The following is an 18,643-nucleotide window of genomic DNA, read 5'->3' as shown; positions in this document are numbered from 1 at the left end:
TCCTCCCCACTATGTTCTCTGATGCCTTCCTCTCTACAATGGTAGAATGGCAGAGTCCAGACTGTTGGCATAGTCAGGCACTCATGCCACCATCTCTCAACTACTCTCCCCAGGCAAGAATATCCCCTTACCACTGTCCCAAAGTAGTACTGCTCTTTGCTCTTTAACTTTCTTTCTGAGCCTTCTGCTTTGCTCCTTTATTTTAGGATATGATAAATGGTGACTCACGTGCAGTTAAATAATGTCATCACTAATTCCAACCATTGTGCACTTGATTTCATTTAGAATTCTTTTTGATGATTTTACAACAGTGCAAGAGCCAAGAGATAAACTATGTCTACCACCTGCTAGTGTGTGACCTTATTCTCCAAAAATAGCTGCACTTTTGGGGGCTGGCATTGTGGCACAGTGAGTAAGGTTGCTGCCTGCAATGCCAGCATCCCATATAGGTGCTGGTTCCCTGCTTCTTCACTTCTGATGAAGTGCTTTCCCTGCTAACTCACCTGGGAAAGCAGTGGAAGCTGGTCCAAGTACTTGGGTCTCTTCCATCCATGTGGGAGACCCAGATGAAACTCCTGGGTCCTGGCATCTACCCAGTCCAGCCCTGGCTGATTTGGGTAGTGAACCAGAGCATGGAACATTTCTCTCTCTTTCTCTCTCTCTCTCCCCCTCTACCCCCCATAACTCTACCTTTCAAATAAATAAATCTTTAAAAAAAAAAAAAAACAAGACTTACACTTTTGTATGACTTACTCTGAGCCATGTATGGTGCTAAGCTTTTGAGTATATTATTTCTTTTAAAAAAGATTTATTTTTATTTATTTAAAAGGTATAGTTACTGAAAGAGATGGAAAGAGAGAGAGAGAGAGAGATAAAGTCTCCATCTGCTGGTTCACTCCCCAAATGGCTGCAACATCTAGGGCTGGGCCAGACCAAAGCCAGAAGCCAGGAGCTTCTTCCCGATCTCCCACATGGGTGCCTCTCCCCATGGACTTGGACAATCTTCTACTGCTTTTCCCAGGCACATTAACAGGGAGCTAGATCAGAAGTGGAGCAGCAAGGACTCAAAACAGTGCCCATATGGAATGAGGCATCACAGGTGGTGGCCTTACCCACTACACCACAACCTTAGACCCTTGAATATATTATTTAATCTTCACAGAAACTCTATACTGTGAGCACTATTTTTATTCTCATTATACAGATGAGGCAAATGAGGCACACAGAGATTAAGAAATGAGATTAAATTCCTGAAGCTAATAATTTCAAAGCTGGGATTTGAACCCTGAACCTAGGTCATGAAGATTTTCTTGCCAGTCTACTCAGCTCACCCTCATTTGGAAGCTCCTGTGGACATCTCTTTCAAATTCAACATGGAGCCCAAGGGTCATGGTCTTGCCTCAGCTGACATTTTCCCTAACTACAGAGTCCTGAAGTGGCCCTATACGCATGGCTGAATCTGAACACCTGGGACAGAACAAGCTAATCCTCATGGATTTGTTCATCTTTCTGAGTCACCTTGGTTACCATGGTTAAGTTAGGCTCAGATTAAATAACCCAGTGGAGCTGCTTATAGCAAAATTTTAAAAAAATGCTCAGGACATTTTACACAATCTGAAATTTGCACTATGGGAGACTAAGACAAAATCAATTATATCTATGAAAAATACTAAATTATAGTGCCCCACATTTGTTCTTCAGATTCAGAGTACATTTTCAAAGGCTGAACCAGATACATACTTTCATTTGCAAGGCTGGTACTGGCAGGTCCATGATTGGGGGAGACAAATATTTTCTTATCTAGAAAAGAAGAAGAAGCAAACATGATTGGAAGTGACATCTCTGAGGCTGGACTAGAAAGTGCCCACCAGCACCTCCAGTAACCCTAGATGGCCTGCCTGTCACTTTTGGGAAGCCGGCTTATTTTCTCTTATCAGATGCCACAAAAGTAGAGCAGCTTCTCTGTTTTCTAAGGCTCCTTAGGTTGTGTTCCCATCTTCCTGAGTCAGGGTCACTGACTTCCCCAATAGATCCCGGACCTTCGGTTACCAATGACTACAACTGATCTCTGCATTAGTAAGAGAGCATGCAGAGTTCCCAGCAGCTGAAACTTAAGTGATGAACACTTGCTTGTCAATGTGTCTAGAGGTGTCAGAAATAGTATAATGCCTACATTATAGTTTTTGTTATGATGCCCTGGCATATAGTAGGTGCTCGCTAAATATTTACTGAATTGGATTTGAACTGTACAGAGTTGTTATATTTGGAAGGTGCTGATTTGAGCCATCTGTGTTTTAACCAACTGTTAAAACAGAACTCTGATGTGCGTATGCACAGGCATATATACAAACACAGTTGGCCTAATTTTCCCTCCAAATCCAGTAGGAAGAGACTTGTGAAAAAGTATGGGGTGGGAATTTTCACAAGTTACCCACGCATGACACTTTTATGACTAACTCTCTATGTAGTTTCCTAATCAAACTCTGAAAGTGATGGAGTGTTATTTTAATGGGGAATTTGTTTGTGATACTAGGATGAAACACAGGACCTGACTTAGGTAGGCTATGGTGAATGGGCTCTTTGTGTACTCTATGCTTAGTTCAGAGCAAAGACAGCTTCCAGTTCTTTCCTTAAGGTATAGAACACTAGAATCACAGATGCACATGGACTAGGGAGCAAAAAAAAAAAAATGCATCCCGAGGATGCAGATTTGGCCCCATGAGACTATAAAAATATATATTATAACAAATATTTCATGTGAAAAGCAAAGCTTGCAGCATAGTGGATAGCCTTCTTCATGAAAGTATAGTGTAGGCCAATCATTCTCCATCCTTTTACAAAGAAAGGAGTCTTGTTCCTGATGAATATCTTACATCAAGTAGGAACAAATTAAATATTCATTGGATGAGTGAGTGAATGAAGAAGTGAGTGACCCTTATGGGTATTTTGATTTCAGGGGGTAGAATAGTGGTCAGAGAGCAGGAATCCAAAGGAAGCCAAGTAGGAGGAGCCCAGGGCACAGGAGTAAGCCATAGACAGCCAGGCCCTGTTACTTCTACAGGCAGCATTGGGGCTGCCTCTCCCATTGCTTTGAATTTTAATGCATGGAGCAGATGGTTGGTGTAGATTGCTCTTGTTTGTGCTCATGAGTCTGGCATCATTGCAAGTTGCCAACCTGTTTGAGAGTAATGTTTGAGCCAGTAGGTACGTCAAATGGCACAGTTTTAATGATAGATTATTTAGTGGCTCCCAACAAGGTAGATGCAGGACCCTACAATTTTAGGCAGTAGCCCACCATTTTTGTAGGGTAAGGCCAAGTCAACAGACTGCAGTGAATATTTCAGGCCAAATCTGGCTGGTTGACTATTTATCAGTCATTAAACTGTGCATACCAATGAAGCTTAGTGAAGATATATGGAACATTTAAGCAGAACATTCTGTTTCTCAGCAGCCCCATGTCAGAGAGGCAACAATTAGTCTTGGTACCCCATGTCATGCTAACTTACTCCCCATCGCCACCAATCAAAGGCAGCCTTCCAAGTAGGCATTTGAAGCCATCTCCTTATAGTGCACAGAGCTGGGAGGCAGGGTAAAGAGCAATTCCATGCTTCCAGCTATCTTGACAGAGTGGCACTATTCCCTCATAACACATTCCTGAAGAAGGGAGAGGCATCTGTTTTACTGGAAGAGACTTAGGAGGCACTCACATTTCTCATCAGGCTGAGGCTCCTGAACCAAGTGCTCAGTGGGGAAGGCACGAGGGTAGCCAGGCTCTGGGGGCCTGGAGCTGGCGAGGGAGGAGAAATGCCACAGCTCCCTGGGCTGAGCAGAAGGGGCCCCAGTCAGGGACAATGGATACTGATCCACAGGCACAGGACCAGACTCATCCAAGCTACAGTTGGCGACGCCATGTGCAAGAGACACTTCTGGCTGTGGCTTTGTCCATGAAGAAGAGAAACGCCACTGATTTGGAGGCATGTCACCATCTGAAAAGGAAAGATTTTGAAGATATGTTAGGTGTTTATTCTTTTCAAAATGGAAGTAGATTAATGTTTTTCTGGCTAATACATACTTGAAGAAAATATAGAAAAGGCTAAAAAACACCCTAATCATAATATCCAGAAATAGCAGATATCCTCTTTTAGTTGTACTTCTCTCTAGAACATATTTTCACAACACATGTTGTTATGAAAGCTGCTTTTGCTTCATTAAAATATCATGACCATCCTCCTATTGCCATGAATACAGTCAAAGAGCAGCTTTTTAAATGGCTGTTCAGTACTCTGCATTAAAGCAAAGATGTGACTAACAGAATGTATATCTGTGGGCAGCTCAATTATTTCTATTTTTTTTTGTTATCTGAACAACATGGTAATCAGAGTTTTTGTATATACATCTTTGCCCCCATGTCCAATGAGCTTCTTAGTGGAACTTTTCTAGAAGGAAAAATGCTTGATTTGTGTTTGGTTGATGCTGTTGCTTAACTTCCATGTTGTTAGCTATTTTATAGCTGGTGTTTTACATATACCAAACTAGAAGACTCCATAGAACTTTACAAAGGGTTCAGTGCTTGCCTGTGTTGGTCACCGCACAACTCTAGGGGTTGAAACCCTAGACCAAGGAATTGGGGACATGGGAAAGCTAAGAAACAGAACCAAGATAGCAATGCAGAATAGCCCAGTGGGGAACTGAGCTAGAGGAATGAGTGACAGGTAGGGAAGGAGTTTCTTGGACCTCGTCCTGCAAAAGCAGAATGTTCAGGGTCAACAGGTGACTCTGTTTCTTCTTGCAAAGTTGAGGAATGGACACAGTGTCTCTTTTGGTCCCATAGACATTATTCTGACTGTCTATCATAGTGGTTGAATCTAGGATATTGCTCGTCTAGGACAGCTCACGACATGAATGAATGTTTTCCCCAATCTCAGCACCCACTCAGGTGAGACAGGAGGAGGGAAAAAGCTCTGCAAGGTGGAGCTTAAATCTTGGAGCCACTCATCTATTCAAGATAACAAAGGAGGAATGTGTGGGTGTGGATACAAAGAAAGATTGGCTGCCTGGTACACTGGCCTCTTTGCCCTCCACATATGTTTCTGGCAGCTCTCCCCAAAGTTCAAGTTGACGGGCTGGCGCTGCGGCAGAGCAGGTTAAAGGCCTGGTCTGCCCACCAGCATCACATATGGGCACCGGTTCGAGTCCCAGCTGCTCCACTTCCATTCCAGCTCTCTGCTATGGCCTGGGAAAGCAATAGAAGATGGCCCAAGTCCTTGGGCCCCTGCGCCCATGTGGGAGACCCGGAAGAAGCTCCTGGCTCCTGGCTTTGAATCAGCTCAGCTCTGGCCATTGCGGCCATCTGGGGAGTGAACCATTGGATGGAAGACCTCTCTCTCTCTGGCTCTGCATCTCTCTGTAACTCTGTCTTTCAAATAAATAAACAAATCTTAAAAATAAAAAGTTCAAGTTGACTGAATTTTCTACTTGCTAAAGGAATCTGAATTACGTATTTTATAAATAACTGGAAGAGTTTGAAGTTTTCCAATACGAAGAAATGATAAAGGTTTAAGGAGACAGAATGTTACCTGGATTTGTCCATTACACATTGTGTACATGTATGTAATTAGCACACTGTACTCCATAAATATATACAGTTATTATTTGTCAATAAAAATAAAAATTGAAAAGTGCATGAAAAAAACAAACATGTGGCCCGCACAGTGTTACTACAGTGCCTTCACTCACCACCATGACATTCCATGTAACACAGATGATAAAAAAAAAAAAGAAGCCCAAACCTATGCGGCAGGACATTTGGCCCAGAATTTTACACCACTAACAATCAGTTTTGGGTGATGGCGGATCTCTTTTAATAAAATCAAGGGCAAAGGAGCATATTGAGATGTGTTCCTGAGACTGAATCCTATTTTTGAAAATTGATATCTCCAGACCCAAAGCAATCGAGGGCACTCTGTGGTACAAACACTGATTAAACTGGTTTGGTATAATCACTGTCCATGCTTCATAATGAACAAAGGTACTGCATGTCCTATGCACAGATTAGAAACAAAGCACAGCCTCTGACAGCCAGGCTGACTCCATCTGAACTGGCTTTACAGAGCTCATACATATGACCTAGGTGCTTACTGAGTGTTTGAAATGAGGAAAGCAGGGCCCCAGAGTGCTTTGATTGTTTCTCCTAAGTGCATTACCCTCCAGAATTCTGGGACTGAAATGTTTAGGCAAGAGGGTAGTTCAAGGTCTCTTATGGTCACCAGAGAACAGTTTGCATGGGAAGTTGTAGGAACACACAGACTATCTCAGCCATGAGTTCACAACAATCCAATAGTGGGTCTCAGATAGCTGGGGAAATCCATCTTCCCAGACAAGGCTTGGGTGTTGGTGGCTCCTAGAGCTGAGACTCTGAGTTTGGGCAAGCCACTCTTTCTCAGGCTTCTTGGGCCAACTGCTCCAACAACCAGACCCTTTCACCATGTGGACATGTGAAGGCATCGCATCTTAAATCATAATCTGGGCTGCTTCAAAGTGCTGCTGCCACTAGAAGCAGTTTGGGTGACATTTTCCTACTCAAGTACCCCATGAAGTACCTCAGGAGGTGAGAGAGGTAGAGCTGGTGGAGGCTTTGCTGCCTTCTCAAACCCTAAACTACACTGATGAATGAATAGGAGGGTGAAGTTGGTTTGATTCAGGGATACTTGGGGAAGATAAGGAGTTTTCTTTTGCAGGAATATAAGACTTCCGCTCCATATATTCCAACCTCAGGCATCTAGGCTCTACCTCCTAGTCCCATCCATGCCTCTGGAATCCCTCAGGCACTTGTTCCTAAGACCAGGACTGTTCAGAGAGTAGTCTCCAGCTCCCATTCTGCCTCTTTTGGATGAAGCTGGTAGGCCATTCCTCTTACCTCTCCCCCAACCCACCCAAGCACATCCAAAAACCCCACCCACACCTACCCATATTCACTTCTGGGAGCTCCAGAACTCTCTGGAAGACATCTTTGGACAGTGAAGTGCCTGCCTCCACCCCTTGGGGCCTTCCTGCCACAATGTCTTGCATGGTGGCCATGACTCCTGACCCCAGCCTACTTTCTGGAAACACAAACTTAAGTGTCACCATCTCTAAAAGACCCTCTTAGGACTTCCAATCTAGGATTTGGTATCCTATTGCTTTCTGTGACTATACCATATTTCTGTCCATCATACTGTAATGTTAATCTGTAATTCTTTATTGCTTAATTTACTCACTTATTCATTTACTATTAGTCTTCCCCTCTATCCAGTAGGCCTTAAGATGGCTGGGATAATTTCTTTTTTATTCATCATACAACACCAAGAACTTGCACAGTGCCTGGAACATAGTAGAGCCTGACTTAATACTCTTCTAGTGATACACATGCATGCACTCACACACATGTGAATGTCCATGATTGCACACAAACACATATACAAATGCACACTCACTCATGCACACAGCTCCCTACTGAACCTTTTAATATTGAAGAGGGCATCATTCAAACTGGTCAATAACACAGATTTGGAGTCAGGTAGGATTGGAGTCCAGTCCCAGATCTGCCACTTTTGTCTGTGTAACACTGAGCATGCCCCCTTCCCCCCAACACACACACACACATACACACACCTCTGAGTCTCAAGGAACTATTGTGAGATTGAATGGAATGATCCACGTAAGGGGCTTTGCATATTGCCTGGTATTCAATAGGCATTCTTTTTTTAATAATTTTTTTTATTTGACAGGTAGAGTTGTAGACAGTGAGAGAGAGAGAGGTCTTCCATCCGATGGTTCACACCCCAAATGGCCGCTACAGCTGGAACTACGCCAATCTGAAGCTAGGAGCCAGGTGCCTCCTCCTGGTCTCCCATGTGGGTGCAGGGCCCAAGCACTTGGGCCATCCTCCATTGCCCTCCCAGGCCACAATAGAGAGCTGGACTGGAAGAGGAGCAACCGGGACTAGAACCCAACGCCCATATGGGATGCCGGTGCCACAGGCAGAGGATTAACCAAGTGAGCCATGGCGCCGGCCCCCTCAATAGGCATTCTATAAGTGGTAGTCCTTGCTGTTGTTATTGTTAGTCATTTCCATTTAATAAACCCACTATGAGTTTCTTTACTGCTTTGCAACATTTTGTGTAACCAACCCAGGAAAAAGCAAGACATTAATAAATGTATGAGCCCTGAGAATTCACCCTGCCATCAATCACCTGGTGTTGTAGGCAGGGGGGGCATAGAGGATGGATTGATTTTTGCTGTCAAAGCAGAATTTCAGAAGCCTTGCTCAGTCTGTGTCTATTCCCATCTATAATACATCAGAGCTGGGCAGGAACAACATGTAAATATAGAATAACAGGCTTATTGAGCATTTACTATGGGCCAGGCAATTTGCTTAACATTCCACATGCATGATCTCATCAGGTCCTCACAGCAACCCAGATGAGAAAATAAAGACTCAGAGTAGTTAAAGCAACTTGCCTGAGGCCATGCAAATTGACAAAACATTTATGGAGAGCAATTTTTCAGTAGATATCAGAACCATAAAATTTGTACACACCCTTTAACCCAGTCATTTTCTTTACAGCAATTTATTTTAAGGATATAATAAATGATGCATGTAAAAACAAAGATGTTCAAAGTGATGATGATAATACAGCAAAAATTAGCAACAACCTAAATGTCCAAAAAAAATTTAATAAATTTGGTACATCTATGAAACAATAGTCTTCATTAAAATAATGCAATAGAACATGTGATAGCATGGACAGATGTCTATGACTTACATCCACTATTTTTTGCTCCTTGAAGCTTACCTGCTTACTAAATTTTCAAAAAGACCACATTTTATTTTTTTGTAATTTGGAAAAGTTATTTCTTAAGCAAAAACTTAAGAAACCACTTGACCAATGAACCCCCAAAAGATGAGTCACAGTTGCAAACAGCCAATCCATAATTGCCTTATTTTCTTCCATCTACCCTTTCTCTAACTGCATCCTTAATACAAGTTCTACTTTACAATGAAGCTTAAACTAAGAACACTAAGAGAACACACTCACCCTGCATGAGGAAAGTGCGACCTTTGGCCTGCCCAATCTGCACACATTGTCTCTGCCTTCTCTGCACGCCTAGCTGGTGGCACTTGTCCCTCATTCACTCACTTTGGGAACAAGTAAGAAGTTCTTTGAATGAGCTGAGGTCAAAACTACAAAAGGCAGAGGAACAGCTTAGTGGAGAGACCCTGTCCTAGGGCATCAGGGGTAACTGCTCAGTCCCACCGTTATTCTCTGGGGCATCTAGTCTCTTGTTGAACATCCCTGGGTTTCCTTACCCAACTAAAGGTGGAAATCAAATGCAGAACAAGTGATAGTAGTATGGAAAATTGTGACAATGTGGATGGACCTGGAGGACATTATGGTAAGGAAAATAAGCCTGACACAGAGAGACAAATACCATGTGATGTCACTCATATATGGAGTCTAGAAAAAATGATCTCATAGAAGTTGAGAGGGATATAATGGTTACCAGAAGCTGGGGAGGAGAGGAGGACAGGGGTAATGGGAACGCATCAGTCAATGGGTACAATGTTATAGTCAGATAAAAGGAACAAGTTCTAGTGTTCTACTGTACAGCAGGGTGACTATATTGAACAAGAATGTATTGTATGTCTCAAAATAACAAAAGGAGAGGATTTTTAATATTCACAACAGAGAAATAATAAATGTTTGATATGGTGAATCTGCCAATTACTCAAAATTGATAATAACCCAATGCATACATGTGTTGAAACATCAATTGCACTCCATAGATACATACGTGTACTGGATCAAAGATGTTTACCAAAGTGATACTTGCATGTAGATTATTAAAACAAAAAAGAAAGAAGCAAGGGAAGGGAGGGAGGGGGAGGGAGGAAGGGAATGAGGAAGGGAGGAAAGAAGGAGGGAAGGAAGGAAGGAAGGAAGGAAGAAAGGAAGGAAGGGATGAAGGAAGGAAGAGAGGAAGGGAGGGAGGGAGGAAGGAGGAAGGAGAGAAGGAAGGAAAGAATGATGAAAGACACACACAGATGAGAGAGAGAAAAGAAAATCACTTGAGTGACTAACTGAAATTAGGGGAGTAACTTGATAGCACCGAACCCATGTGATAATAAATGCTATAGCCACCCCTTACTAGTTGTGGGATTTGAACAGGTCCTTTGACTCTCAGAGCTGCCATCTCTTCACCAAGAAAAAGTACACAGTATGCATTAGCAGGCAGGCTTGGTGTGAGGATTCAGTGAGATCATCCATGGGGCAGCCCCTAGTAAAGAGCCTGGCCCTTACAAAGTGCTGAATATGTGTGAGCTATAATAAACATTATTAGCTCTAGTGCTTGTGGATCTTAACCCTCTCACAGGGGCTGTTATCGGGGACTACAAAGGCAGGACAGTAAAGTCATCAAGAGATTAGCCTTTGTGTGATGGCCCTGCGTTTCAATCTCTCCCATTCCCTGACTGTGTGCCCTATCTGCAGGAGCGCATCCTGGCTCAGCTGTAAAACGGAGGATAATAATGTCCATTGCAATGCAGCTTTGCGAAATACAATAACATGCAGCTGGGGGAATTTTCATAAGCTGAGGAATGAACAGCCAGACAGAGTAACCAAACACAAGTGCCACCTCCACAGGGCCCCATTGGGCCCCCTCCCAGTCACTATCACCCAGCCAAAGGCAAACACAGGCCTGTCTTCTAACACCATACAGTCACTTTGCCTGTTTTTAAACTTCATAAATCACAGTGGATTTTGAGCTGTTTGGCACCCAGTGTGGCTCAATAAACCTGTGTGCAGACTCCTTTACCTTACTGGGAAGGAGGACATAAACTTGTCAGTATTTACAAGGATGAAAAGCAACTAACATGTCTGGATCTCATGTAGCTACTCACAGTAAAAATGCAACCCAGCGTTGCTTTCCCACCCCCACTAATGGCAGAAGGGATGGGAGAGAGAAGGAGGTGGGAGCTTTGAGAGCAGCTATGAAAGTCTTCTAGGTGCTTAAGTGTACATCCTCCCACCTTCTCTGAGCAGCCCTGGAACATATAACCAGGTCTGTGGCCAGGCTTGGGACTGCTCTTGGAGTAGGACATAAAGAACTCAAGCTTGGATGTGCACCGTGACCATGCACCTTCATCCACCCCAGAAATCACAATTGCCACAGCCTGTCTAGTCACCAACTCCAAAATTCTTCATGTCCTTATAAAGGGAGGTAATTCAAAGACACCTTCAACTTGTATATGTGTGTGTGTGTGTGTGTGTGTGTGTTTTCTGAAGTACAGTCAGCAGGATAAATTATACATAAGGATTTTTTTTTTTAATTTTTTTTATTATTTTTTTATTTTTGACAGGCAGAGTGGACAGTGAGAGAGAGAGACAGAGAGAAAGGTCTTCCTTTGCCGTTGGTTCACCCTCCAATGGCCGCCGCTGCAGCCGGCGCACCGCGCTGATCCGATGGCAGGAGCCAGGAGCCAGGTGCTTTTCCTGGTCTCCCATGGGGTGCAGGGCCCAAGCACCTGGGCCATCCTCCACTGCACTCCCTGGCCATAGCAGAGAGCTGGCCTGGAAGAGGGGCAACCGGGACAGAATCCGGCGCCCCGACCGGGACTAGAACCCGGTGTGCTGGCGCCGCAAGGTGGAGGATTAGCCTATTGAGCCACGGCGCCGGCCTACATAAGGATTTTTAAAAACTAACTTTGATTTGGAAAGTCAGGAAATTCGATGGCATTTCCTAGCCACACAGGTCTCTATGCTTAGGTTTTGCACATTTGGCTTTAGAGAGCGCCCATAGAATGGGGGTGAATCAGTAATGGGAGCCCATAAATGAAGGCCTGGTCTCCTTGTTGTGGCTTCGTTGAGGCTGCATGGCCTGGTGCAGGCTGCAGGAGTTGAGAGCATGCTGAGTAACGGTCAGTCACAAAGGCTACTTTATAGATTTCTCACCATTCTTCAAGCTTTGCGTATGTCATACAATCCCTCTAAGGAGAACCTCTCTGGGATCGGGCTTCTTTCATGGGACCCTCCCCCAGAGTCACAAAGCTTAAGAGAAACTTGACTCCTAACTGCCATTAAGAGGGGTCTTAAGAAACACAGTCTTTCCTTCATAGCAAACAAATAGTTGCCTGGGCCACAGCACACTCTGTGAGGGAGGCAACACCTCACAGGGAAATGCAACAACCCAGAAGGTGGGTGGAAAAGAAAGTCACCTCTTTATGTGGCCTTTAAGGGTTGCTTTGGACAAGAAACAGGGCCATAGCCAAGCTTCCTCAGTGGGCAGAGGCTTCCCACAGTGATACAGGCTGGCATCAGAAGGCACAGAAAACACCACAGCAGCCGCACAACAGAACTCTCAGAACACTTGCAGGCTTATGGGAAAGGCCTGCTGTTCTGTGATCCTAATGTTTTGAATTCAGGCTGTCACATCCTTCCTAACCATTCAAGAACATGTGTCAAGCTTTGGCACTACTCCCACAAAAGTAAGCCACCCCTACATAGAACTTGCTATGTAACACTTGGCATGCATTGCCTCATTCACTCCTCACAAGAACTCTCCTCTAGTTAAATAGCATTCAATTTTAGAGGTGAGGAAACCAAGTCACAAAGAGGCGAAGATATATGCCTTCAGATCACACTGTTGATGGAGGGCACCTGGCCCCCATCGGCCTGTTTTTAGAGCTGCACAACATAGCACATCCCCTTTTATGGTAAGCCTGTCCGTGAGATCAGTACTCTCTGATCCAAAACACAATTTCATTCAAGCAAGCAATATTTATTAACTGCCTTCTGTGTGTGTCAGGCATTGTGCTAGGTACCTGGAAAGCATCATTTAACAGATCAAATCACTGCTACCATGGAATTGAGTCTAAGGCAGGGGGAGAGGGCAGTCATGAAAGAAACGTATAAACATGTAACATAGCAGGTGGTGACAAATGCTAAGGAGAAAAATCAAATGCAGTAAAAAAACAGAGTGACAGAGTAGGAGCTTCTATTTTGTACACAGATCATTCAGAGGAGGCAGCCTGTCTGGAGAGGTAAAACTCGGAGACGTACATGAAGGAAAAGGAAACCATGCAGATGCTCAGGGGAGAGCATTCCAGGCAGAGGGGATATCAAGTGCAAGTGCAAGTGCAAAGGGAAACCCTGAGGCAGGATTGTACTTAGCACAGATTACACATAGTGAGGAGACAAGACTGAAGTAGTTGGGGTAGAAAGTGGTAGGATATCAGATGAGGAAGATAACAGGGGCCAGATGAGATGGGGGCCTGTTAATGACTTTGGATTGAATTCCAGGTGACATGAGAAGCTATTATAGTGTTTTTAACACAAGAGTGCTATGACAGGACTTCCATTTTCATTTGAATGGTGGCATTCAATGCTATCCTGAGACCAGACTGAAGGGGAGGAAAGACAGAAGCAGTGAGAGCAATTAGGAGACTACTGAACTAATGTAAGGGGGAGATGATGGTCTCTAGGACCAAGGTGACAGTAGTGGAAGAAGTAACCTAAGGGATGTCCAAGACTTGTGTCCTGGAGCTCGAGAACATTTAGAAATTGAAGAGAAAAGGACACCCACAAAGGAGACTGAGAAGTAGCAGTAACCAAGGAGGTAAATGGACAACCAAGAAAGTGTGATGTTATGGAATCCAAGTGAAGGAGGTGTTTCTAGAAGGAGGGTGCAATTGAATTCAGCAGATGAGGCTGATAAGCCAAATAAGTTGAGGACAGAGAAAGACCATAAGACAGTGGCAGCCACTGGGTAACCTTGATAAGAGTGGTTTTAAAAGTGAAGGTTCAAGATTGCATGACAATAAAAGCATGGACGTAGTGGAGCATAGAGAGTATGAGAGGAGAGGAAGAGGACTGAGTGTGCCTTGATGTCACTTTTGGATTTTGCTGCCAAGTAAAGCAGAGAAATGAGGTACTACACCAAGAACTGGTCTTATCCCAGCTTGGGTTTTACTGGGCAAATAGAACAGAGGAAATGAGGGAGCATGGATTGATGGTGTTTACAAGGAAATGATTGTAATGAATCCAAGCCTGTGCATTCAGAAATAAATCAGAGTCAAATAGCCAAAGTCAGCCAAAGTCAGCATACTTGTCTGTGTGTTAAGTGCCTGGGATTCTGACCCTATCAAGGAGTTAGTTAGATCTTCTGAATCCCACACACCGCATTTCTCAACTCTTGCCATGTCAACCTCCCACGCACTAAAGATCACAGTCATTCCTGCTCCTGCTCTGATTATTTAACACTCGGGGTCACCACCTCCCCACTCTCCACTGCCCCCTTGTGCCCATTTTAACACCAAGTTTCAAAGTAGTTCCTTTTAGCACCTGCTGCTAACCATGCTCTTCCACATGGTGACCTAACCCTCAAGAAAATCACATCACTTCACTGAACAGTAATTTCTAGGAGAGAAGTGAATCCTGCCAAGGTCAGTACGTAACATACACACCAACACCCCGTCTGGATCCAAAGAACACAGCCAGAGTGCTGGCTTCCGGAAACAGGTAAGCTCTTGCCCCAAAGGTGGAGTGCCTGCTCATCTGCATTGCACAAGTACCCCAGTTGGAGGCGCCCATGCCCTCCAATGGGAGCAAGACATTCAACATGTGCTTTTGGCACCAGTAATAAAGAACTCTTTAAAAATTAGCCCTATTCTGGTGAATTCGCACATTCCAGAAAGGTAAAGAGGAGCCACAATGCTTCACATTGCTTGGCAGGGGGAACTTCTCCATTAGGTCCAGGAGTCACAGGGCCATGAGTGCTTTCTGGTGCCCACACAAACGTTTTACCATATTTGGAATCAGAATGAAAAAGATCAATATGAAAATGATACTGAATATATTAAAAAATATATCCAGTCTGGATTTTACTCATTTTTATACTAATGCAGTCCTACTATTTTTATGGAGGAAGGGGCCAGTGAGGGAAAGCGTGTGAGTCCATGAAAGTCATACTGCTGCCCCTGTTGGCTTATTGTTAAAGCTTTCTCCAAACCTGCATATTTTGGTGTTCTCTCTTGAAGTAACTGCTTTGACATGTAAGAATTCTTATTTTTTAAAAAATTATCAAATAATGTGTGCAATACATACCTCTGACCTTGTGAAAGGTGGGAGAGGGATGTGGACTCTTCATGTGTCTTCCTCTGACCCCTGCCCTTGCTCACCAAATCACCCAGTATTAGTTGAAAAGAGCCTGGAGACAACCTACATGGGACACTCTTTTTCTCATCATGTCCAATATTAATGATAATAGTAACAATAATAATATTGATAATGATGATAAGGGTAAACAGTGATGGAGCTCTCATTTCATGCTCAGCAGTACACCCAGCATTTACTACGATTAAGGAAATAATGAAATAGGTGAACTAAGTTGATTAAACAGTGTCCATTTTATATTGAACTTCTAAGAAGAGCTGTGACTTCTCACTGGACAAGGGGACTTGGCTTTAGCAAATACACACATATCCAAGCACATCAAGTACATCAAAGACCTGGTCTTTCAGTGATAGTTTTCACAGGGAATTTCAGCCTCCTCCCTCTTAACATGCTCACCATTCCTTAGGATCACATCTTCATTCGGGCTTGATGGACTCAATCTCTGGGGACTCTTGATATTTCCCAGAGCTCTGGAGAAGTGCTCATCCACTACACTGCCAATGTCTCCTTGGAAATACGTGAAAAGAACACACCGGGAATTCCACTCCGTCTTTATAGGCCTCTGCCTACTTCTGTCCTGCTGGACATCAGTCTTCTTCATTTCTTCCATTGTGGGTGAGCAACAAAGTTGACAGCTGTGGACCAAATGCAAAGTATCATTGGCACTATGTTATCAAGTGGCTTGACTTTCGTTTGGATGAGCAGCATCTTTGGGGACAAGCAGTTTTCTCCTACCAATACAGGCTATCATTGGGGCCTCAATGAGTCTTTGAGTTTTTGAAGGTCAACAACAATGCTATGCTGGTCTGAGGACTGATCTTATCTAATCAGTGTTCAGGAAACATCAAAACAAAGCTCCATAAAATGTTTAAAGGGGCTTCCCTTACAAATGAGAAGAATCATCAGGCAACATGATGGAAAAAGCATCAGGAAATGGGGAGTGGAGTAGAAGGACATTGAGACAAAATAGTTACATATTTGCCTTCTGAGGAGGTGCCTCCCTTCCAATTGAATGAGCCAAGGTCAGGCCAGAGTTATCTGTAGACACCAGATTCCCTGGAGAGCTTGGCTAAGCAATCCAGTGGGAGATCGGCAATTTCAGCTTACATGGTCAGCATTGCTTTCTGTCTTGACTAGTTCCATGCAAGAGAATAAAACACATCCGATTCTCTTACTCCTCCTAATTTCCTAAGCTATGTAAGATGGTGTCCTGCAACTACCAACACTCATTTGTAGAAACTAGCAATTACAAACAACACCAGCTCTAAGGTGTCCAGACATAGTCTGAACCACATGTAGATCTCCAGCAAACATTTCTATGCTAATATATATGGGCGCCATTGGTGGAAAGCCCCTGGAAAATTGTAATATTGTCAGCTCTGTTCATCAATATATCCTTTGAACTTAGAACAGTGCCTAGGATAGAGCAGATGTTCAATAGCTATGTGCTGAATTGCTTTAAACCCCGGGCTCCATCACTGGCTTCACATCCCATCATGTGAGTTCCTTGAGATCAGAGGCGATTGGTTTGCATCCAGAACAGCACTTAGCACATATAGGACACTTAAGACATACTGTGGCCTTCCCTAAGCAGGGAAGTAGCCTGTCCATATCTTTTTACCTTTGACAACCCAATTTGAATTGCCATGTGCTCTGGCTAAACATGGATTTAATCTATTTATTTTTCTGAATAGGATGAAAATAATCAGAGTTTAACAAACTATCTTTCTAGTCTATGAGATCAGTGATGCTTTATTCTTAACATATAGCACAAAGCACATGATCATTAAATGATGGCTGAATGACTGAATGCCATTTCATGCAAAGAAAGCACAATGCAAAGAAATCATACCAGACAAGGGTTCAGAAGATCTTGGGTTTCCCTTGTCTATGTAACTTTGGGGGGAATTACATTATATGGCCTTAATGGGCCCCATATTCCTCTTAGGTAAAAAGGGCACTGGAGCACATAAATTATGTAGTAGCCTAGTTATCTATGATTCTACTAAAAGTGTCAACAGATGATATTGAGGACAATGGGAAGCAACAACAGACAGTGAGCAAGGGACCCCTTCTCAGAAGTTTTCCTTTCAGAATTATTCTAGATCCAGATGTAACTAGATTGTGCTGTCTAGAGAAGTGTTTGAGCACTGTCATTCCGTTTCCCCTGATTGACAGCCATGCTAAGCTTAACCAGGAACTTCCTAAAAGCACAAATACATTGCATTCATGTGAATAGTCACTTGGGAAAACAGGTAGTTTCTTACAAAGTTAAACATGTTCTGGGCTGGCGCCGTGGCTCAACAGGCTAATCCTCCGCCTTGCGGCACCGGCACACAGGGTTCTAGTCCCGGTCGGGGTGCCAGATTCTGTCCCGGTTGCCCCTCTTCCAGGCCAGCTCTCTGCTGTGGCCCGGGAGTGCAGTGGAGGATGGCCCAAGTGCTTGGGCCCTACACCCGCATGGGAGACCAGGAGAAGCACCTGGCTCCTGGCTTCGGATCAGCACGGTGCGCTGGACGCAACGCGCTGGCGCGGCCGCGGCCGCCATTGGAGGGTGAACCAATGGCAAAGGAAGACCTTTCTCTCTGTCTCTCTCTCTCACTGTCCACTCTGCCTGTCAAAAAAAAAGTTAAACATGTTCTGGAGCCAGTGCTGTGGTGCAGAGGGTTAAAGCCCTGGCCTGCAGCACCAGCCTCCCATATGGACGCTGGTTCTAGTCCCTGATGCTCCTCTTCCGATCCAGCTCTCTGCTATGGCCTGGGAAAGCAGTGGAGGGTGGCCCAAGTCCTTGGACCCCTACACTCACATGGGAGACCCGGAGAAAGCTGGCTCATGGCTTCGGATCGGCACAGCTCCGGCCGTTGCAGCCATCTGGGGAATGAACCAGCGGATGGAAGACCTCTCTCTGTCTCTACCTCTCTCTGTAACTCTGTCTTTCAAATAAATAAAAAATTAGTCTTTAAAAAAACATGTTCTTACCATATGACTTAGTAATCTCACTTGTAGGAACATACAGCCAAGAGAAATGAAAACTATATCCACACAAAGACTTGTATATGAATGTTCATAGCAGCTTTATTTATAGTAGCCAGAAAAAAAAAAAAAAAAACTGAATGTGGCCTAGTGTCTATACCATGGCAATTAAAAACTAGCTGTGATATATTTATACAATGGAATGACCTTCAGCAATAAAAAGAAATAAATTATGAATCCACAACTGCGTGGATGAACCTCAAAAACCCTATTTAAGTATCTACAAAAGCCCCATATTATAGGATTTCACATACCTGGATCAAGCGCAAATACATTATGGTGATGAAAGTTAGAACAGGGGCCCACGCTGTGGCCTAGCAGCTGCCTGCAGTGCCAGCATCCCATATGGATGCCAATTTGAGTCCCGGCTGCCCCACTTCCGGTCCAGCTCCCTGCTATGG

General features: G+C 43.9%; 1 protein-coding gene across 1 annotated transcript in view; it reads right to left on the bottom strand.

Moving 5' to 3' along the window:
- Positions 1-18,643, bottom strand: part of VGLL1 (vestigial like family member 1) — a 36,619-nt gene that overhangs the window by 3,578 nt on the left and 14,398 nt on the right. The window contains exons 2-4 of the mRNA XM_008273255.4: positions 15,606-15,844; positions 3,708-3,986; positions 1,741-1,800 (exon numbers count right to left, since the gene is read on the bottom strand). Coding sequence (XP_008271477.1) covers positions 1,741-1,800; positions 3,708-3,986; positions 15,606-15,844 — 578 coding nt within the window. The remainder of the gene's footprint in view (positions 1-1,740; positions 1,801-3,707; positions 3,987-15,605; positions 15,845-18,643) is intronic.

Source organism: Oryctolagus cuniculus, chromosome X (assembly GCF_964237555.1).
Source record: "Oryctolagus cuniculus chromosome X, mOryCun1.1, whole genome shotgun sequence".
Lineage (NCBI taxonomy): Eukaryota > Metazoa > Chordata > Mammalia > Lagomorpha > Leporidae > Oryctolagus > Oryctolagus cuniculus.
This window is presented reverse-complemented; position numbering and strand designations above follow the sequence as displayed.